Source organism: Meleagris gallopavo, chromosome 13, assembly GCF_905368555.1.
Source record: "Meleagris gallopavo chromosome 13, MGAL_WU_HG_1.1, whole genome shotgun sequence".
NCBI classification, from domain to species: Eukaryota; Metazoa; Chordata; class Aves; order Galliformes; family Phasianidae; genus Meleagris; species Meleagris gallopavo.
Genome location: NC_139416.1, coordinates 2,792,955 through 2,816,694, shown reverse-complemented (window position 1 = coordinate 2,816,694; position 23,740 = coordinate 2,792,955). Strand labels below are relative to the sequence as shown.

The 23,740-nt window shown below is 39.0% G+C and overlaps 1 protein-coding gene across 4 annotated transcripts in view; it reads left to right on the top strand.

Annotated features, from left to right (window-relative positions):
* NFATC3 (nuclear factor of activated T cells 3) overlaps positions 1–23,740 on the top strand; it is a 59,406-nt gene that overhangs the window by 10,635 nt on the left and 25,031 nt on the right. For all 4 annotated transcript variants that reach the window (XM_085234618.1, XM_085234616.1, XM_085234617.1 and 1 more), the window contains exons 2-3: positions 4,837–5,968; positions 12,645–12,807. In XM_085234618.1, coding sequence (XP_085090744.1) covers positions 4,837–5,968; positions 12,645–12,807 — 1,295 coding nt within the window. The remainder of the gene's footprint in view (positions 1–4,836; positions 5,969–12,644; positions 12,808–23,740) is intronic.

Below are 23,740 nucleotides of genomic sequence, written 5' to 3'. Positions count from 1 at the left end.
TTACTAGTCAGTTCTACTCCTTTATAAACAAACACGTGGCTGTGTTTCTCGAGCTTTTTCGAGTTGGTCATTATTAAGCTGCCTGCTAGAACTGATTAAGCTTGTCAGAAGACAGGAATTGTCTCTGGAGAACTAAGAGGTTGCAGTGGAAAGCTGGAATGAAATATCCAACTGTAGAGATTTCACATGGTAGTGTGTCAGCGAGAACTCTGACCAGTTGTGGTTTTAAGTGCACAATAGGAAAACAGTGGCTCTTGAGTATTTTTGGTTCTTTGTGAAGATTAAGAGTCGTCTTTCACCCCGAGAAAGAAGGCTGCAACTTAGCAGGATACTGACATTTTAGAAATGGAGCTTTATACACTTTTTGTTCAGGTTAACAGATATTGTTGTGGCATTATTGTAATACTTTCAAGTTTGGAAAGAGATGGTGGTGACTGACTTTGGCAGACCTGAAAAACAGAGCAGGCTGTCATTTTCTTTTTAAAGTTTGGGAATGGAGATGGAGATTATGTGACTTGTGTTAGAACATGGATGATGTCTGTGGCGGTGCTCAAGTCTGTCCTGATGCTATTTAAAGGACTTGATTACTGATCCTGTTTTCACAGTAGTATTTTTGTAAGACCTGGGTCGTGTTGCACTTGCTTTTAGTACCTTATAGTGATTCTTACTGTTTGAACCTGTTTGTTTATGGCTTACAAACCTAGGATAATAAAGTGGTTTGAATGTATTTGGCACGGGCCTTGTGTTCAGACATTTGATAGTAATTGACCTTCCTTCAGAGAAACCTGGCTTGTTGCACAGCTGCACATAAATGTGTGCCAGTACGTGGCTGAGCAGTGAGCAACTGGTGGGCAGTGTAACTAGTCCTGAATGTGCAGTCTGATGCAGCAAGTAGTGAGCAAAATGCACTTCAGAAACAGTTGTTCTGGGTAATATTTCATTATATTCCCTGGTTACATTGAAGAGTAGTTAACAGCTTTGTAAGATATGAGCCAGTGCTTTTGTAACACTGAATGGGAGCTGCTGTACACCAGCCTGCTTCCAGACGGTCGCAAATGTGCGCTCAGCATGACAGCCTGCCTGGCTCCTGTTGGTAAGGGGTGGCACAGACACCTGATGTCGGATTGCATTGCAGGTCTGCAGCTTTATACAGATGTTAAACACTTCGTGGATGTGGGAGATACGCTGCCTTTTATGTTCTCTGTGATAAATGAGTTCTCAGCAGGGTGTGGAAGAGCTTTGCTGTGCTGCTAAAGACTCACCGGCTTCTGTGTGCGTGGCAGCGCTGAACGCCTCAGTAAGTTAAAGCAAAGCTGAGCTGCTTTCTGCATTGGCTACCAGAAAGACCTTCCGTTGTAAAACAAAATTAGTTTGACGTGCTTTTGTTCGTAACAGACGTCTTCTTGTTTTGTTTCCCTGTCTTCTTTTTAAATGCTAACTGGAACAAATTACTCCTACAACTGAAGTTAAACTGATTGGTCTGTAGTTCTTCAGTACTCCTTAACCTTTTATTCAGTCCAGTTCTCTTTATTCTGCATTACTATTAATTTCGTTAATTTGCTTGATTGACTTCATGAAGAAAAGACATTTAACATCTGCCCTTTCAAGGTCGTGGCAGACTTCTGATACGGATGGCAGTGCTTTTGTTTAAATCCTTGTGTGTTGCTGCATCTGTCTACCTAGCATCTTGCCTCCATGTGTTTGTGGTATTTTTTTATGCTTTACTTTACTAATCCGATTTATTTTCTGTTTCTTGAATGATTCTTTCATATATTTTAAGGTTGGTGAAGGCCTCACGGCTTGGCCAACTTTCATCTTGTCCCCGTGTCGTTTCTGGGATGTAGGTCTCCTGTTAAGATTCCAGATGCCCATGACTCCATTTTTGCTTTGGGCTGCTTTGTAACTCCATTTTGCCTTCTACTGCCTTTTGTGAGACTTCTGTGAGTTCATTTACTCTCTGCTTTCCCAAAGCCCTGCAATGGAATTTTTTATTCTGAGCTATTGTCTCCATTTTGTGGATTGTCAGTCCTTCTCTTCCCCCCCACTGGTTTCTTTTGCCCAAGTTGAATTTGTAGGCTGACTCGTTCCTTCCTTTTAGTTTGGGGGCTCATCCAGATCAAATTCTCCCTACAGTTAATATGACAGAAGAAAATTACTGGTAACTCATTCAGTAGAATTGATGAGACACATTGTAAAATCCCAGTGTTGTTTGTATAAGCAGCTAGCAGATCATTTTAACACACGGCTATAAGGGGAGAGTTAGAGGATAGTCCTAAACTGAGATAAAGCTGCCTGTTTATTGATGTTGTCCGAGAGCTGTTGGTGACTGTAGACTTCAAAATACGTTGTTTCCACAATCATAAGCTTGCTGCTGGGGGAGTGTTTGTTAGATTCATAGGCCTTACTCCTGGTTTCTGGCTTCCTGTTTTTTGAGTGTGCACATGGGATAAGGGCAGCAGCTGTGCCAGGCTCATTAGAGGCAGTTTGTCACGGAGCAGGAGCTGCAAAGCTGGGCACAGAAACGCGCCTGCTTTTCTCCTGCAGGCCTTCCCAGCCTGCTCTGATGTTCCTGTGCTCTTTCAGTTCTTCCACTTCAGCTCTGTGAAACAGGAATTCTGAATGTACCTGTGTGTTTTTTAAACCCAGTGGCACTGAAAGAGAAGCTGTCTTTAATATAGTAAGATTTCTTGATTATTGCTGCAAGAGAAATAAATAAGGCTCTTTGCATTGCTGAGAGTTTAACCCAGCAATGTACTGCTGCTGTTCCTAAAGCTGCTCATGACAGTAAATGGTTGCACACAGGACTGTTGATTTCCTATAACATTTTTAACATTATTTCAAAATTTCTTTAACTGTGTGCTTCATTTCTAACTTTCAAGTAGCTGGATAAATGCTTAATAATTTAAGTCATCCTGTTGTCAGGATTGCCTTTTTTCTTTCTTGACCAACTGTCCTAATACTAAATGAGGGAACAAAGACATCTGTGACCTTGCATATGAATATACCAGTAAATTGGGAAAATCTGTAATTAACTAAATGCAAACTAATTACTGTTTGCATTTCATGTTTTGTGATGGGAAACAGCACAAGAATTTTTTTTTCCCCCAAATTTAAAAAAAATCTTCAATGTGGAGAAAAGCTAGAGAAATGTAGTTCTGACAGTGTTCAGTGTAGTGGCTGTTTGCTAATTATATGTGTGACAGGCATGACAGTCCCTTAGTAGTGTCGGGATGCTGTTAATAAATGCTTATTTATAAAGCAGCATGTAATAGTTTTTTGTACTCTTAAAACATGTAATAATAGTAATGGCGTAGTTATATAAAAAGTGCTATGTATGACTATGTAATATTGCATATAAAATCACACAGTACTGAATTACTCTTCAGTGCGTTTTTGTGCCTCTTTCAGAATACAGAGTTACAGTCTGGTTTTCGGTAGCACTCTGCTCTGTCTCCACTTGAAAATGCTTTCTTCTTGTCTCTGAGGAGATGTTTCCTTGTTTTGTTCCTGAATAATGTCTTTTAGTTAATTTTATGCTGATTGCTCTAAATGAAACTTAGAATAGAATGACTTGATTAACATCCTACTTTTTTTTTCATCATGGAGACGGCTAAAATGCATGGCTTCCTGTCTGGGTACTTTATTTGATTGTGAGAGTAAATTTATTTAAAACCATTTTCATTTCAAGTAGCAAGGCAGCAAACTGAGGGACAGTGTTAAAACATTGGTTAGGGTAAATTTGTGCATATTTTTAAATGAGTAGAAACTTCTCAGCTGTGTGAACAGAGTTGACTAGATGGATCTTTTGTTTGATGATAACTTCTAATGGATCGGATCTTGAAATCTGAAAAGATTGGGGAAGTATTAGTATCCTACTTGGGGTCCCTTTCACAAGAGAAAAGAAATAAATAGGAGTGGTCAGGAAATAAGGAAAGAAGTCATTTCAAAGACAAGTACCTCGTATTGGCACTTAATACTGAGAATCAGGGCAAGAGTTCCTGCTTTGGTTCTGAGACAAAGCTGCTAAATCCATCATGATAGCATGGTTTTCTTCGGAATATGTCCTATGTTTCGGTTAAGTTTGTGAGATCTGATACTGTTCTGTGTTGCATTTTTTATGCTGAATAGCTTTCGATCAAACTTCATGAGACTTGAAAAAATGCTGTTCTGTGAGATGGGTGCTTACGGTTTTCTAGGCAGCCAAAAAGACCTTTGGAATGAGATTCTTTGTACTATATTTAAGAATATTTCTTGCTAGGCTTCTTTTGGTTAAATATTTGCAGTTATCTGTCATCTTCATTGAAGTTTGAGTCACTGGAAGATACTTTCTGATGTTAAAGGAGATAAATATTACTCGTCCTATTCTAGTGCTTATAATTATTGACTAGTGAGTTTGCAGAAAGTGTCATATTTGTTCATATTCATGTTAAGATGATCAAGCATCTGATTATGATAAAACAATTAGGAAGTGAATAAATTGAAAATAGTTATGAAAGATGATGATTGAGTTGAGCGTTTCATATTAGGCCCTTTCAAGATTTTAAACCCATGTTCTGTGTATATATATTCATACATATATTCATATATTCAACTACTGAAGATGAGGATGAACTGCAGAATCTGATTGAAAGCAAGATTTACAAAAGAAAATTTAAGCTGTAGTCATGCAAAACATGTAAATGGGAGGGATCTAAAATAATTAGCTTTATTTTTTGTGCCTAGTATAATGAGATGTGTCTAAGGTGTTGAAAACAGGACATGTCTGGGAAACAAAAGAGTGACATTTTTCAAGTAATTTATTCTGATTCAGCTCCTCTTCTTCTGTTTCTTTTTCAGATCTTGAGTCTGATGACTGTGCATCCATATACATCTTCAATGTAGACCAGCCATCATCTTCTGTAAATCAGCCAATTTGTATTCCTCGCCATGGACTGCAGTCTCACTCCTCTCCTCTGTCACCACCTACAAGACTTCAAAGTCATAAGAACTATGAAGGGACTGGTGAGGTACCAGAATCCAAATACAGTCCACTAGGTGGACCCAAACCCTTTGAGTGCCCCAGTATTCAGATTACTTCTATTTCGCCTAACTGTCATCAAGGGATTGAAGCCAATGAAGATGAATTGCACACAAATGGCACAGAAAATGAGTATATGGAAAGGCCTTCACGGGACCATCTCTATCTTCCTCTTGAGCCATCATACAGGGAATCATCCCTTAGTCCAAGCCCTGCCAGCAGCATTTCCTCCAGAAGTTGGTTTTCAGATGCTTCCTCTTGTGAGTCCATTTCCCATGTTTATGATGATGTAGACTCAGAGCTAAATGAAGCAGCTGCTCGATTTACCCTTGGCTCTCCTCTGGCCTCTCCTGGTGGTTCTCCAAGAGGTCCTAATGATGAATCTTGGCAACAGCCTTATGGATTTGGGCATGCCTTGTCACCTAGACAGTCTCCCTGTCATTCTCCTAGAACTAGCATTACAGATGAAAATTGGCTAAGTCCCAGACCGACATCAAGGCCCTCCTCAAGACCTACGTCCCCCTGTGGGAAACGGCGACACTCCAGTGCTGAGATTTGCTATGCTGGTTCTCTCTCTCCTCACCATTCTCCTACTCCATCACCTGGTCATTCTCCCAGAGGAAGCATAACAGAAGACACATGGCTAAACACTTCCATCCATAACGTGCAAGGTCTTAATTCCGGCCTTTCACCATTTCAGTGTTGTACAGAGACTGATATTCCTCTTAAAACAAGAAAGACCTCAGAGGATCAGACTGCTACTTTGTCTGGAAAAATAGATATCTGCCCTGAAGAACAGGGTAACTTATCATCTTCCCTTGAAAACGCAGTAGATGACTGCTCTGGTTCTCAACACACCTTGAAAAAAGATTTGCCTGGAGACCAATTTCTGTCTGTTCCTTCGCACTTTACTTGGAACAAACCAAAGCCTGGTCATACTCCTATATTTCGGTAAGTTTTAAGAAAATATGCAAGTCCTTCAGAAGGCTTCCTTCCAATGCATCCTATGTAGGCGTGCTAATGTGCTTGTATTTCTGTTACACTGAGACCTCTAAAAAAAAACTTTTTAAATGAAATGTCTGCAGCTTTTGTGCCTGCTTAGATTTTAAGCAGTTGCATCTATTCTGAACAGTTAGCATTTTAATACAAGTGAGGTGCGTGAAAAAAAGAGCATGGCCAGCAGGTTGAGGGATGTCATCCTCCTCCCTACTCTGCCCTGGTGGGACCACGTCTGGAGCACTGGGTCCAATTGTGGTCTCCCCATTTCAAGAAAGACAGGGAAGTGCTGGAGAGACTCCAGCTGAGGGCCACAAAGATGACAAGGGCCTGGACCATCTCCGTCATAAGGAAAGGTTTCGTTTTCCCTGTGACTGTTCATCCTACAGAAATGAGGGCCGAGAGGAGGTCTTACCAATGCTAATAAATATCTAAGGGGTGGTAGTCAAATGGATGTGACTAGGCTCCTTTTGGTGGTGCTCCGTGACAGCACAAGAGGCAGTGGACAGAAACTGGAACATGGGGAGTTCCATACGAGCATGGGGAAAAAACCTCTTTACTGTGAGAGTGACAGAGGCTGCCCGGACAGGTGATGGAGTCTCTTTCTCTGGAGATATTCAAACCTGTCTGGACACTTTCCTGTGTAACATACTGTAGGAAACAGTATGTTTTAGCTTTAGCAGGAGGGTTGGACTAGAAGATTTCCAGAGGTTCCTTCCAGCCCGTACTATTCTGTGATTCTGGAAAGAAACTTGAACGCTCATCTTATCAAACTGTAACAACACAAAAGAGGTAGAGGTTTCATTTCCTTATATTTTCCTTTATATATTTAACTTGCTTCTTCTGGGTTGATAGAATTCTACAAATTGGGATAGAGAAAATAGATTTGCGTGTCATGCTGAAAGCTATCTAGAATTCTTTTAATAGAAGGAATTTTTTTTTGAGCTTTGACTCCAAGAGTATTTTCTAACTACGTGGTGCTGAGTTAATTGGGTTTTGTCCTTCTGTAGTTGTGTGCTTGCAGGATAATTTGTGGAGACTCAGTAGAAGGAACTAGTTCAGCTGGAGGAAGAATTCACTCTCCCTCCTCCCCATTCTGTTATTTTTTTTATGTGGAGTAGGTCTGTGATCTGTGGGACCACAGAGCTTCTGGGACCACTTGGCCACAGTGCAGTAGGTAGAGTAGAAATGAGAACTGAAGTAGCATTGCTGCTGACTGGGTAGCTATTGCAATTACTCAGCTAAAAATTATCTGCTTTCTTTCTGAACCTTCCTGTTGCTCTGCTAGGTTTGAAAAGGGGTAGAGAGGTGCTAGAAGGTGAAGCTATCCTTCTGGTTTTGTGTAGATGTTTTCTAATAATGTTAGGTTAGTGTATGTAAAACAGTTACCATATAAAAACATGCTGTAGGGTTAAATGTTGGTGTTCCCATACTACTGTGTACTGATTTGAAAATAAGGGATTGAAATAATGTCATTCTGTAGAGGCAGTGCTTGAGATTAGATCTTCAGGGATGTAGTAGGTGAAGAGATCAATGTAGTGAATGAAGCAATTTCTTAGCAGGGGGTAGGGGGAAAGCAAAAGCAAGAGCTAATGATTGACTTGACACAGAATGCCAGAATTTACTTAAAAGCTGGTACTTTTCAAAAATATAAAATGAGCATACGTGCAGAAGAAGGTAAAGACCAAATCTATTGACAAGTAAAGTGAACAAAGCAAGCTGTGTACCTTTGCTGCCCAAAATATACCCTGAGTATTGAATTTGTGGAAATGGTTACGTTAGCAGCTGCATCCTCAGTGAAATGTTGAACTACTTAGCATTTGTAGCCTGTCCCACTGGTGCAGTGAGACTGCACGACTTCAGGATATTCAGGTGTTTCATTGTAAACTGTTTTGATTTTGATGCTCACGAAGTGGGGAAGCTCATTTCACTTCTGTTTTAGGAATAAAAATGAAACAGAGGGAAATCTCATTGAAGTAGTCTATGACAGCAAACAAGAGCAGGCACCTCAGTAGTCATAAGTTAGTTACTAATTGCAGTTCATGTATTTATTATGTATTACATGTAAGTAGCTCTGAAAGTAATGTTTCCTATTTATTTCCATAGAAGCTGCATCAGATAGAAAGAGCACAATAATATGATTGGATAGAGCAGATTCTCAGCTACAAAACATTATTTTTCAGCATAGTCACCACCATTAGCTGTGCGTTGTCACCAGTGATGAACAAGAGCCTGCATGTCACACTCATAAAAATGGAATGGAATGTTGGTGGGAAGGTTCTATTGCCATGTCACCAACATCCACCCCTGCTGTTGTGGGCCAACATATAAAATAGGGGTCATTACTTTCAGAGCAGTCCTTACATGCGCTATGTATTGCATGATATTAATGGTAATATAGCTTGCAAAATATTTAATTATAAATTGAAAAATTGCAAATAGACAGTTTATAGGATATTAATGAGTCATGCATTTTTTATTTTTTTTTTACTTAACCCCTGGAACAAATTGTGCTTTTGTGTCCTGGAAGTAGGTATTGACAAGCAAAAATCTTTGAAATACAATGTTAGTTTATTCCGTTGTGCCTCTCCTTGTGGAATTGTTAGATTTGTAAATTGATTAAGAACAACTTCATAAACTGACAGTTGTCTTCAGAATACTGTATCAAAATTTAATCCAAAGTGCTGTGAATTGAAGGGCTGCCACACAGCTTCTTTGTCCCAGTGTCGATGAACAGAAGGGCTTTGATGCATTTATTGGCAGTTCAGGACAGTTCTCTTTGGCGGTAGATACTTAATAGCAACTTGAGAGTATTTTACCTACAATTATCCAGCAGTTACAGCTGAAAACTAGGATTGCTGACAATGTTACCTACTTTTTCAGGAAAAGAATCTGTAACTGTAGTGACGGTAAAATACTTGCAACAGTCAGTTCTGTCATCTAAATATTTCTGTTGTTAGTCTGGAGAAGAGAGAAGAGTGGATTTATGTTGTATTTTTAGCATAACTATTGGGATGTCCATCTTTAATTTGTTTATTAGAATAAATCTTCAGTGTGAGCAGACTGTAGGCAAACTTAGTCTGTATGTAGTTATCCATCTGTTCGTTGTTACATCGAGATAACACCAGTTGTGCTGTGATAACAAAGCTTTAAAGTAAAAGTGTTTGCAAATTTCAGGATAGATGCTCATTTAAGTGAGACGAGCAAGAAGACTTCGAACCTCTTGGATTTGTAATAAGGGAGGCTGTTACTTTAGTGTTTACACCCCATTAATGAATCCAAAGAAATTCACATAGAGTTTAATATATGACCTCTGTGCGATACAGATGCTTCAGTTCTCTACTTTGTTCTGACGTGACAGAATATAGATTTTACTTGATGGTATGCTGTATCAATACTCTAAAGCATATTTAACTCTTGGTCTGCCAGTGTGTGTCTTTAAAATTTATTACTAGAATTTGTGATTACTGAGAAGCAGGAATATATTTATACTGATTTGCTAAAATGAGCTTTCATTCCACCTGTGTTCAGCATGAATGCCAACAGAGCATCAGGCTAAAACTGAGCTAGTTACATGTGTTTCAGCTGAGGGAGCAAGGTTAGCAGTTGCTGTCTGCACAGAGCCCCAGCTGTCTGTCCAATGAATTTCCCAGGAATACTGCTCCAAATGGAAGATAAACATTTTAAGGTTTGAACAGAATTATTTTCTATGGCTGTCACTGGCCAGAACACTGCATGTAGGGTAAAAGGAAAAATAAAGGGTAAGTCAAGTGCAAGCAGTCTTGTTTCTAGAGTTCGTTTCTTCCTGTGCAAGAGAGGCACAGCCCATGCTGAGCCCTGACTTCTGTGGGTTTGGAACGTGAAATGTGGAAGTCCTGTGGCTGTCCTTACGATGAACAGGAGGTGTTTGTTCAATGCATGTGGCCAGAAGCAGTTCTGCTGTAGAAATTGTGACTGCAGGTGAAGAAGGTGTTGACTGAATTAGTATTTGAGCACTGAAGTAAGTGATCATTTTAAATGCAGTGGCTTCTGCTGACGATGCTACTGAAGGGTTCGTTCTTCTGAGTTTCCTTTAATAGCAGCTGTTCCCTAAAGCCTTTAATCTTGATGTGATAGGAGTATGTGCTTTTGGAGACTAGCATTAATCAGATTATGAAATTCTCTTGGTATTACTGGTAGAACGTGTGCAGGTTTACAGAATGGTGCTCTCTCAACAACATGCTGAGATTTGGTTTGAAGCAAATTCTGTATTCTGCTGCATGTAGAAGATTGATGCGGCACAGCCTCGAAGTCTTAATGCTGTGTCATTTAGTTAGGCAACCTTTTGAGGGTTTCCAGTCTTTGTTGTTGTTTGCTTGTCTGATTTATATTTTTGGGATCTGCATATGTATGTGTGCTTGCTCCCTCCCTCCCTCACTTTGATATTTTGTCTGCTTTCAAAGAATGACAAAACCTAGACACTTGGTTATTTTCCTGTGTCCATGTTTGTTGTAATATTCCAAATATTTTTTTCAGGAGACAATGGGACTCTGAGGCAGCTTGCACTATATTTTTACTAGTTAATTGCAGAATTAACTTCTCTGAGAGGTGTGGAGCTGTCAGTAGCAACGAATACATTTTCTTGAGAGAGTTTAACATAGAATTCTCAATATAATGTCTCTCAATAATTGGTATATTGTCTGTGGTGTGCATATTACACCAAGCTCTCTTAGGGACCGTATCTGCTCACTATGCATACCAACTATTTTGGCATAGCATATTTGTTTATAGGAGAGAAAAATAGTTTCAAAAATAGTAAAGAAAAAATTCTTGCCTGCTAAAAAGAGTTTTTAAAGAAGTCTAGTATCTTCTAATCTTGATGTTTTCTTTCCTTTTTCAGACTGAAGACTTGAGTCCAATTCTTCTTCAATAGCTATAAAAGTGAATGGCAAGGTCTAGTTGATAGCCAGTAATAGCATTTAGGCAGTACACGTTGGCCTATGGTAAGTAACTGGAAGGACTGGGCTTATACTGCGTTCCTCCGTTTCCTCTTTTATTGCTGACATCACCGGTCTTCTTCCTACTCAGTAAATACTATTGCTGTGGAAGGACCAGTCCTCAGAGCTGCATGCTGGGAGAAGAAGAGTCTTTGCTATACACTGAATGCTCATGGGCGTGATTTACTGCTCACGTTTCTTCCTTTCAGTAAGAAGAAAGGGAAGTACTCCTGCTCCCCTTGACTCCCAGAATGGGACTTCAGGAGATGAGGTTTAATTGACCAGGTGAGCTCTCTCCTGAAGTGCACATTAGAAGTACTGCATGAAGCAGCAGGTCAACAGGCTTGTAGGTTGTCCTCCCATGGGAAGATGCCAGCAAGTGGTGCCTTTTCTTCTCCCCCTTTTTCATGCCTAGTGACAGTGATGTTTGCAGTAAAAGGTGGATGTATGCTGTTGCAGGCTGAGCCCAAGTCCATCCAGATACTTACTAGATAGAATTTTTTTTTTTTCCTCCCCTTCAATCTAAATGTTATCACCTTTTCCAACTGTGGGTATGTTTATGAATTGTAGCTGAATTCTGCAGAAGGTAACATTTGTCTTTTATGCATCTGTAGCTATTTGTGTTTGTGAAAATGTGCATTGTTTTGGATTGGTGGGGAAGCTTTTCCTGTCTTGCTGTGAAGGAGAAATGAAAATGAGCTTTCTCAGGCAGTGATACAAAGCAGTATCTGTCTGTCTATTTAGAACCTACTTTGCTTTCCCTGTTGGTCAAAGCATGGTAGTAAGAACTATTTTATTTATTTTTCTTGTGTATGTTCTTATGTGATACACAGTACTATAAATGTTCACTTGTAAATGTTTATATATTAATCTGCTCTCCCAGGTAGTTATTGACTTGAATCTGACTGTTATTATCAGAATAAGTATGTGAATTCATAAAGGTAAATGATAGGTATGAAAAAACTGACGATGTTACATGGCTTGGTTTCCTTTGAGGTTCTTCCATATTACTTTGCTGCAATTTTTTTAATTTTATTTTTTCTCCTTCCCTGGAGCAACGTTGCTACTGGATGTAAGGGTACAATCTGTGGATAAATAAAGTATGCACTTCAGAGGTGGCCGTTGCAGTAAGTCTTTATGCTTAGATAGGACTACTGGACTTAAAAAATTGAACCATCATATAGTGTTTGTTTTCATGATAGTTAGCAAGGTGCTGTGCTTACCAATCTTAGCAAAACAAAAAATATTTGAAGATAATAATGAAGACGGTTGAAAATGACTTACAGATTGAACTTAGGTTGTTTCCTCTAACACCACTTGAACTTGCTTGTTGGTACACTTGAGGACAAAAAATTAATAGCATTAAGCATAAGCACTGGTAATGTGAGGCAGAAGTCATGCAGTACCTTTCTTCTAATCAGGTATTGGAAGAAAGAAATACAGCACTAACAATCCCAAAATGTTTAACTGAGGATTTTAATGCATCAGTAAATTTGAGGAATTTTCAAGTAATAGTGTTAGGCTAATAGCTGTTCTTGTTTGGTAACCATTTGTTAGGAAAGTGAATCATGCTATTTTATAGACAAATTGTTTTGATACCACACTGGCCAACTGACATACTTCATTTAACCATAGTGTTCATGTCTTGATTCCAGCACATCTTCGTTGCCACCTCTTGACTGGCCTTTACCAAGTCATTATGGGCAGTGTGAACTGAAAATAGAAGTCCAGCCTAAAACTCATCACAGAGCTCACTATGAAACAGAAGGAAGCAGAGGAGCTGTAAAAGCGTCTACGGGAGGACACCCTGTAGTGAAGGTGGGATGTCTGGCTTTCTTGAATCCAAGATAACTTTTTTCTATTAAGTACAGTTACTGGCATTTATGATGCTGTAGGTTGTTGCCTTCTGTGAAGCTTGTATTCCTTCCTGGGTAAGATTCTCCTCTATCTGTAACCTGTGCAATATAAGAGTTAGCTTAGATTTGGGCTGTTTATCTGTAACAGCAAGACTTGCTCCCCTCCTCCCCCGCCTTCTGTTTTGTCATTGTTTCCACTGTCTTAACTGAATCGAGCAAGCTTTATTGTCTCTTAGAACAGTTTGTTTTTTTCAGTAGTGAAACTCATGTAAATACAGCAGTGCAGACAGCAGTTCTCTGACTGAGAGGGTGGTGATGCACTACCTGTTTTGATACCTAGTACCGGCCATTAACAGCTGTTTTGACTGGCTTCTTCCTTACTGCTAAATGTTCTAAATGCTAAAGACATCTGAAGCATAGTATTTGTATGCTTTGCAAACACCAACAAATTGTTGCTGAGATCAGAGTGAGATGTAAGGTCCTGATAAATTTGGCTTGGGTTTCATATGAAAATTCTGCCATAGTGATCTCTGAAGGGCAAGATGCATGGGTGTTTGATGTTGTGAGTACAAGTAGGTATGGTACGCAAGCTGAGATGTCCCTGTGAGGTGAGGTGTGTACATGTCTTAGTGCTGAGCAGACTTCAGGATCAGTTTACCAGTACTTGATTCTCTTGAGCTCTGAAGCTATGCTATATAAACAAAGGTGTACCAGCAGAAATAAAATCTGTTGCACTATTTTCTTGCAGTCTCCAAGCTCTTTGTCTAATGCAGTTCCAAAAGACTGACACTTAGTCACGTTCTTTGGGCTACATACCCAACTTTGTTTCTTCTGATAGCTTACCTTGATTTTTTTTTAATTTTTTTTTTTCTTCTTCTTCATCTTCCTATAGACTTTTTCATCTGTACCTTTCCTTGCTCTTTCTCTCCAAAAAAACACTGATCTTGTCATCACATCTTTTCTTCCTGGAGTGTCTTTCATCACTCTTATCTTCTGCCATTCCTTCATTTCCATTCTTATTGTGAGCTTTTCAGCCAGCTTTCATTTTCCCTGTGAAGTTCCTCAGTGTTTTCCTCCTAGTGACAATACCATGACCCAACCAGCTCAAACCTCCTGTTGGCAGACATGCTCTATTTCATAGCACAGTAGAGACAACAGTAGAGTCAGGTGCTCAGCAGGGATGTCTATTTTGTGTGCTAAAGAGAGGATGCCTGAGCTAGGCTGGAATCTGAAAGAGGTTAACCGGGGACATTTCTTCTTGTGGAGCATTGTGTTGCTTTAGTCAGTGGAGGACAAGTAGACACGGCTTTCACATGCCAAGGTAGCTGGCACTGCAGTTCAATACATCGTTAGTAAGAACAGAACCTTGGGAGATTGGAACTGACAAAATAAGTCTCTGCTGAGTGTTTGGAAGCTATTTATTTATTTATTTCTTCTCCCCTGGGTGCTCGTGTCTTGCGCTAGTATTTGTGTTAAGGGAACTAGTTTTGCTGATGTTTTCCAGACTTGTCAGATACCATGGGGTTTCTTTTATTCACAGAACTACTCGATGCTTCTGTAGCAGTGCTTAGACCTAAGTCAGAAAGAAACAGCTCTGTAACCTATGTGATTTATTGTCAAAGGTATTTATTCACATAAGAATTGTGAAATACCTTGCTGTGACAAGAATGCTGTCTTAAAAAAGGGCATAGTATTTATGGTTGTTTCACAGTCTCATGCTTAAACATGTGCATTGTGCTGTGCTGCTCTAAAGTAAAATGAGCACAAATTCAGATCAATATTCTGTTTTGCAGTTTGGTCTCTTCCGGCTGGATTAATTGTTGTTCTTGATGGGAAAGAGGAAATTGTTATGAAACAAAAGAAGGATTTGAATTAACTTTTCACTCACTGCTGGTGAAAAACAGTATGCTAAGGGCCAAGTTTGGTGAAAAGTAAATACTATTGTGTGCAGACACAAACCATTTAAATACAAAGATGCAGTCTTTTCTAGCACTTAGGGAAGTTTACTGTACGACTTCAGTTCATGATAGGTGTTACAATTTGACTTTTTTTTGTGCTCTTGGCCTTAAACCACTTAGATCCATGCGTGTGATCACTGCAATAACGTACTGGGCATTTTCTTGTGTTATATGTCTGTATGTTAAGCAGGTCAGAGATGAGGAAGGATATGGGTGCTCGAAGGCCTCAGTGCTCTTTCTTGCTTCAAACTTTTTGTTGCTTTTGAACTAAGAGCATATGGAAAGAGCATTTAATTTCCTAGCTGTGAAGCCTCTGTAGTTCTGCATGTACAGTTGATGTGTTATTTAAAATAAAGATTTTAAGATAGTGCGTAGCTTCAAGCCATTAATCTATTAGCACATGTCATTAATCTATTACTAATACTGCACTATACCAGTTGCTAGGAAACTAAGCTTCTGACAAATTTGGCATCATCTGTTGTGAGTACATTTAATCAGCTTATTTCCAAATGTGAGGAAATGAAATGAGTTGAGCATCGTGCTTTGTTTTGTAAGTTCATTGACTTTAAGGAAGTAATTCTGTAATGCATTTGTCTTACTTTGAGCTTTTTAGTGGCAAAAGTTCCTAAATAGCAGATAACTGTTGCTTTAATCTCTGCTTGCCTGAGGATATGTTTCAGCTAATCCATGTAATTTGCCATTACTTATTTTACCTGAGTAGAAAAATCCGTGAGATTTCTCTCGCTGCCAGTTTTCACAGGGAAGAAATAAATATCTTGGCAGCAGGGCTTCTAAGGGAAAGGTGACATTTCGAAATTGTCATGCAAATTGTGTGACGATTTTGTGTTGCATAATCAGAAGACAAAAGCAGCCTCTGAGAGCCTCTACCTTCACCTAAGTCAGTGGGTTAATGTTTTACATATCTAAGAAGCCTTCTAAACAAATAGCTGCTGCATTTCATCTGAGTCTAATATGAATGATTATAATGCCTTGAATTTCTCACTCTTGCCCCAGATCATACGTACATAACAACATGTTTGTTCTACATATGCTAGAATGAGATTTTCCTGTTATCTAAAGTGGTTAGGGCTTCTCATGTCCTCACATGTGTGATTTAGAGCATTTCAGAATGGGCAGAAACACAGTACAGATCTCTCAGGAATAGTTTCTCTTTTTTTAGCTTCCTGTTCTAAAATTATTTATTAAAAAAAAAAACAAAAAACAAACAAAAAAACCCCACTTTCTGTTGTGCACAACAAATATTTTCATGTTTTGTTCTGTTCCCCTTGAGGAAGGTATCTCTGTCAGGTGTACAAGGGGTTTTTCAGCTCCTTGTTCTCTATGCAAGTAGTGTGTCCTGTGGCAAGGTGCTGCCACAGTGGGGATAAGTTGTAGGTGTGAGCAATGACAAGAGGAACTTTCATCTAAAATGATGGCATATCTGCAACAGGTGTTGTGTAGGTTCCACTCATAGATTAAGTGTCTCGGGTATGCAATGTAAATTTGGAGCAGTGATAGCTATTGGGAAATTGTTTGAACCGTATGTGTCTTTTTTAGCTGTAACACTTAAGGGGTAGAGTCTTTCTTTAGTTACTCTGCCATGTGCAGAACTCTTACAATAGTATCTGCCAGAACAGAGGAGAGGGAGCATCGTTTGAAATCTGCATGGACCACTCAGCAGTGTTACAGTTGAGGAAAGATGTTGGATTAAAAATTGTTAAAGAAAAATTGTTGTATGCAGTTGTAGCCACAGAAACTTCTTACCTGAGGCCTGTGAAGGAGGGACTGAATGTCAGCTCTGTTTAATATGATCACAGAGGTTGTGGGTCATGACTGAGGAGTTGCAAGGGGAGAAAAAAATATACTGATTTTTGAACAACATGATAAGTTCTGAACAGAAAGGTGTCCTCTGAAAGCCTGTCGAACTCTGCCTGAATTCAAGTATGCTGTAACTGTAACCTACATGGAAGGATCTAACTGAGAAATGTCAGAGATGGTCCAAGAAGTTCATATAAATGAGTGTTTGCTTCCTTGCCTGTAATTCTGTGCAGTCAGTTTTTTTTCAGGTGTTCTTGTGACCAATTCACGTAAGTTCTTGAGTAAAAGGCATTATATCAGGATTCTCCCTATTGTTCTCACAGCCCAATAAACAGCATGGTTTTTTGTGTGCCTTGTGACCCTTTCCCATTCCTTCTGTCTTCATTTTTTTCAATTCTAATGCTTTTTTATTTGTCCTGAATTCTTCTCCTTATTTGTACATCGCCAGAAGGCAGGTTGCAGCCCATCTCTAATTGTTCAGTATTGTTTGGTGACAGTAACCTGCAAATACATGTAGAAGGGAGAAGGTAAGTAAGTGTCAGCCTGTGTGAATCATGCAACTGGCTGTATTGGACAAAGCAGTGACCTTTGGATGAGATTCTAGACATAAATATATTTCTAAGAACAGATATACATGAGTATATAAACATCTGCTCTAGAATCCCCCAGATAGCTAGTAAAACTCACACTGATGCATCTAATGTGTGTTTGAATACTCAATCTAGAAAATGCTTGAATACGGGGGGAAAAAAAAAAAAAAAAGTAATGTGGCATACTGGATCTGTAATGACAGTTGTCTGTTTTTGTGTCGTGTGGTTACTAAGATGTGGAAAAGTAATCATTATTTTTTCCCAAAGTCAGATCGTGCTTTTTCTGTAAGTTACATGGGCTTTCCCTGAAAGGCTCATCTGAAAAACTGTCTATAGCATAATTTGGCACTGGAATTTGGAAGATCAGAAATAATGCTATTTTTTGGATAGTGTAGAGCAAACTGAACACGGGTCTTGTATTGTTTGATGTAGCTAGCAGTTTGATGTAGCTAGCAGTTCTGCACTGTGTGAAGTTGAGAGTCCATCAGAGGGCCACAAAGATGATAAGGGACCTGGGAATTTCCCCTGTGAGGGAAGGCTGAGTGACCTGGGTCTGTTCAGCCTTGAGAAAAGACGACTGAGAGGTGATCTTATTAATGTTTATAAATATCTTAAGTGTGGGAGTCAAAAGGACATGGCCAACCTCTTTTCTGCGGAACTGTGGGGACAGGACAAGGGGAAGTGGCCATAAAATTGAGCATAGAAGTTCTGCACCAATATGCAAAGGAACTTCTTCAGAATGAAGGTGATTGAGCACTGGCCCAGGCTGCCCAGGGGGGTTGTGGATTCTCCTTCTCTGGAGATACTCAAGACTTCCCTGGACCCCTACCTGTGTGGCCTGCTGTTGGGGGCCTGCTTTGCAGGGGGTTGGACTTGATGATTTATAGGGGTCACTTCCAGCCCCTACAATTCTGTGATTCTACTGCTATTTTAACTATGAGTTGCTTTCCTTTCTTTGGTAGCATAGAATGGGACAAGAGTCGGAGCTGAAAAATATTCCTCAAAATATGCTTGAAATCTGTATTAAAATACTTTAAGATTATCTGCAAGCAGCAAGTGTGTGTGAGATTTCAGAAATAGAAGATTTAGCTTTTTAAACCTTGAAGGATGTTCTGTACATTGTATGATTATATGGTAATATACCAGTAATGCACTGGCAGTTTTGTGTTGGTCCTTTGCAGGACCAACTCGTCTTTGTGATGACCTTCAGAATGCTTTTAATTGGGACTTGTGCCACAGTCTAGTAGTTTATTAACTTTTGCTCTTTCATACTTCATTATTTCTTATTTATCTGTTCTGAATCCCAGAGGTCTGTATTATTATAAGATCTTTAAGTTAGACTAAACAGATTTGTTAGCAAATGAGGAAGGAGGACGCTTTTCTGATGTGCATGCTATTCCTTCCTACATCAAATAATCAGCTGATTGATAATAGTATCACAGTTCAGGAAGGGGAAGTAGATGTTTTGTTTTAACATTTAATTTTAAAATTAGGAATTTAACTTCTTGTAACATTAAAAGCATTGTGGACTCAGAATGAAATGTAAAAAATAACTATTCCTGTGCATGCTAAGTCTTTCTGAGCCAGTGCTTGGGGTATTGTCAGAGAAATCTGAATGGGGTTCCCTTGCAATGAATGCCTCCCATTTCACATGAACAGTCCACAGGAGATCGTAGGTGAGCCCTTACTGCACCTCTGCAAGGCCACGAGGCGATGACTGTAGTCACTGATTTTCAGTAGTTTCTCTGAAGTAATTTCTTGGGTTTGTACATATAGCTCAGTTCAAGCTTTTCAAAATGCCACTGTTGGTAAATGTCTGGAAATCGCACCACCAGTGTTAGTCATTCTATCGTTCGGTACTTCTTGGGTATTGTTAGCCAGAGTATGCCAAGCTTGTTGGTCACATCTCCATCGAAAACATCTCAGATGCTTTTTTTTTTTTTTTTTTTTCCTTTATATTACTGTGGGGAGCTCTGGCAGGTTTTGTTTGGTAAACAGCTGTTTGAAAGTAAAGTAAAGCTTGCGTAGTAAAAGTTCCTTTCTTCTAGGGTTGTTTAGATATCATGGTGAATTATACCATGTCTTTATTTATACAGTTGTAGAAAGTAAAAATACGTAGTACAAGAAAACAGCTTTGTTTTTCCTTTCCTTTTTGCCTTCATATAATTGGACCTTTTCTTCTCTTTTGACCTTACATTGTAACTTTGGGGTTGCTTTAAGGAATACAGACACCACTGCAATGCATCCAGCTGTCATGAGACCATTAAGGAAGAAATAACTAGTTATTACGATCTTGATGACTGAAAATGTCTCATTAACATATTCTCTTTTTACTTGGTAAAAATTGCAAACTATTGACCTGCATGAGTTTACTGTGTGCAGTGTAGTTAATGAGGCTGGAACTGCTTTGGCGTGAGGCTCTTCTGGCTTATCCTGTTGTGACCTTCAGTCTTTAGCCTTCCAGCTTTAGTTTAACTTACGCATGCACTGACCTTTGCTATGGAAACGATATAGAAACACAAAAGCAACTTGGCTGAGTTTCCTCTGCAAAGCAGTGGGTGGTGTATCAGTATTCTGTTACAGAGGAGGGTTTCTAGAGGTCAGTAGTGACAGTACACAGTAACTTATTAGTTGGCTGCAGCACACTGCTTGCTACTCCTGGGAAAGTGGTATATTTTTTAAAAAGTAAATTTTTTTTGGTAGCACACAGCTGTAGGATTGTGTGCGTTCCAACATTTATTCCATTGATATGCATGGGGAGAAAAACAAACAAAAAGTTTGTTTTTGTTCATCTTTCTGTGAATGACCCGTGATTGAAGCTCACGTAGGCTGATATCGTAGCAATTTGTTATAAAGGATCTTCATTATAGCAATTCTGCAGCACTAACCAGAAGTTTGTAAAACGGTTTAGTTTTGATACGTGTAATCTCTACAGAAACATTATGTTCTCACTGTACAAATTATCTACTACAGTAAGCTCAAATAACAGGTACCAGAGCTTCACTAGACACTTAAACAGAACATGATATGTATTTTCATTGAACAAAAAGTAGCATGTTTTTTGTTGAACTTAAATGTTTGGGCTGCTTACTACACAGTATTGTGCCTAACACAGATGAGCCAGTAAAGAAGTGTAACTAACTCCACTGTCATTGAATCAGCACTTCTAAGAGTCAACATTTTTTGAATGAAAACCAAGCTGTAGCTTAATGTGTTTTAAATTTCCAAATACGTCATTTCTCATAATTTGAAGTTGATTGTGGATAGTGAGCCTCTGTTATTGCATCAGCAATGGTGGTTCAGGATCCAGATGCCATGTTTCCTTTGGGGAGAGTTTGTCATGTTGCTCGTTCATTTGGATTCTTTGGTAATTCAGTCTCCACTGGGGACCAAGGATGGTGGGTGTAGAGGTGTAGAGGTTCTATCACAATATCTTAGGCTTGCTGTCACCAGGCTTGTTCTTGTACTGATGTTACATTCATGCTCTTCTGCGTACTGCTGAACACAACTACAGTGAAATAAAGTAGGATTTCAAGATGAATTAACAAAGTAATCCAGCACTGTCCTCTGTTCTCATGTATGATATGAAATAGGCTGTCTTTAATTGCACGTTCATGTTGTGCTAGGCACAGAATGTAGCTCAGGAGGAGGGCCATAAATGATTCTCTAAAAGTATGCTCACAGATGACTGTTTTTAGTATGATACTGTATTTGGACTTACGTTAGACCTTAGCTCCATTCATTTAGTTTCAGAAGCAGTAGCAGTTGAAGTTAATTCCACTGAACTGTCCTTAGTATTGACCATAAACCAAAGCAATGTAAAAAGAGTAGCTAATCCAAGGTACATATGGATTGTATGTTTTTGGAAGTGATCTGCAGGCCTAAAAATAAGGAAGATTAATATCATATTTAGTGAATAAAAGGGAACTTGTGCCTTAAATGCAAAACAGCTCTCAACCAGAATTAGAGATCTGTAGCTGTTCCTGTCACAGTGTGAATGTGAATCATGGTCACAGATACTGCAGGAATGTAACTGAGAGACAACTATTGCTGTTTCTGACTAACCCATCCTACTTTGATATTACCTTGGCCTTTCCGAAGGACCAAAAAATGCTAAAAAGATAGATAGAATGGGAAACTTACTCAGAAAGACATTATTCAAGAGAAGTGTGCCATTGAGCAGACTGAGAGGAGTAGCAGGCTCCAGAGATTACCACCACCATAAAACAGTTCATTTCAGCCCGCAGTAGTCTCCAGCTTCCTTCTTACTAATGAGGTGCAGCATCTTTTCCACAAGATCTCATCTCATTTTTTACTAACACTTTGACTCACTGTCCCCCAACAAAATCTTCTCTTCGATTAACAACGCTGTGTAAATTTGCTGGTGTACTCTTGTGGAATCCTTGTAATGCACACCTAGACAAAAAAAGGGGAAGTGCTAAAACCTAAAGCAGCTCTCCCCAGCTGCCAAAGGTTTCAGCTCCATGTGTACAGCTTCCGTAGGCAATTAGATTTGCCATCTTTTTTGCTGTTGGAAACACAATGTTTAAACATGAAAACACTTAAAGCTGCTCATTGCTTGCTTAGAAAAACTATTTCCTTGGTTCTTCGTTGCTCCTGTTTCTGTGATCAGGCCCAGAATTACACTCTGCAGTGTAGGAGACAAGGTTATTCTTCTTTGCCACTGCTCAGCTTACTTAACTGTCACACTCACTTGTAGACATTATTTATATTTATAGTTTAACTTTGTTTACTTTTCACATTCTCTTTTAATTTTAAACATTGAATAAACATAATAAATCACTTTATGGGAAAGTAAAATTTTATGAAGTCTCCTCTAGTTTTCCAGCATGTTATTACTCTGCCTAACCATATATATTCCAGTACCTTTAACAGGCCTTCACCACAGGTGCTTTAGCAGTGCATGAGAAGGCCATAGTGTAAGTGTCTGATTAACACAGCTCAGTGGTGGTGCAGGGAAGCTTGTTTGCTTTTCTTTTGAGATTGGTTTAAGCTTTTATTGCTTTTCAGTGTGTATGAAATTCTTAGGGGGTTATGATAATGTTATTATAGAACACTTTTAGTCAGGAGAAGCCTGATGTATATGTTTCTGATTTGTAACATGCGTAGGTTACATATGCATCCTCTAAATTATTGTATGAGTGCATTCTGTTTCGTTACAACGTTTTTCCTTGCAATGTTGTTGGAGCATTCGGTTTCACATTCATCTGTTGGTTAATCTAGTGTATATAAAGCAGGAATACAGTGCAGGCATACAAGTTTGTATTACAAGATCATCATTCAGAAAATGCACTTGATGAGTTGCTGATATGTAACTAATCTGTTGGTGGGATGGGGATTTTTTTTGTCTGTCTTTTCTGCCTCTTTCCCTTCCTCCAGCACACTTTGCAGAGTAACATTTGGAAACTCAGCCACCTGTGTCTTCCATAGCATATCTGAGCCAAGCATAGAGGGTGAACCTTTGCTCAGGAATAATGGAAGTAGTGTTAGAAACAGATCTGAGCAGTGCTCATGTAGAGTACAGCCATGCTGCCTGGGAAGCTGTACCCCTGCAGCACCAGGTATACTTTGCTTCACTGAATTAAGCTCCTGCTCTGTGCAGACTTGTGTAGGGTCTCTGCTGGCAGACTGGCACAGTGTTATGAGTCTGAGTCTCATTGCTGTTATCTCTAGAACTGTTGTGTACGTATCCATTGTTAAAGAAGGTGGAGATAGCTTTAATTGGAAATCAGCTTTGTCACAGTGACCCTGCTTGGAAGTTATTCAAGTTTTTGAATAGGTCTGGCTTGTAATTTTTATAGTTCCTAGTATTAAGAGTGAATACATTCCACAGTGCTCACAGTCAGCCTGTGTTTCATCATGTTAAGGCTGAATTTTAGCTGAGGAAAAAGGATGTGGAGTCACAGTGTGGAGAATTTTGGAAAAGGTGGCTACTGTAAATGCTAAATTAATATATCTACTTAGAGTAAATAATGCGTAAAGAATACTTAAGTGTTCTAAAAGAATAGAGATTTGTTCAAAGAGTGTTGTGGTATTACAGTAAAATATTTTGTAAAGATGGAGTCTTGCATCAAGTATTAAAAGGAAATTATCCTTAATTAATATGAGTCCCTATGTCCCACTTTCAGTGGAATGATAAAAGCAGGATGTTATGAGCTGTTTTTGTTGCTGTAGTTTATGGGTGACTTAACAAATGCAGGGCAAGAAACCTGTCAGAACACTGATGGTCACAGCAGCTGTGTGTACTTTAATATCAGTAAATGCTTCAATATTGCATTTATTTACATGGATATCAACTCTGGTAGCCTAGACTTTTGTTAGTGACTGAGGTTTTAGGTTTCTTCTTCTGAATATAGCTTTTTGTATTGAGAACTTTAGTAAGAGCAAAAAGATTTTACATATTTGAAAGAATATAAGCCTATCAGCAGTAGAAATACATACATAAATGCAAAGAAATGAAATCCTTTAAGAAACTTGATAGAAATGAATCAATTATAGGACAGAATAT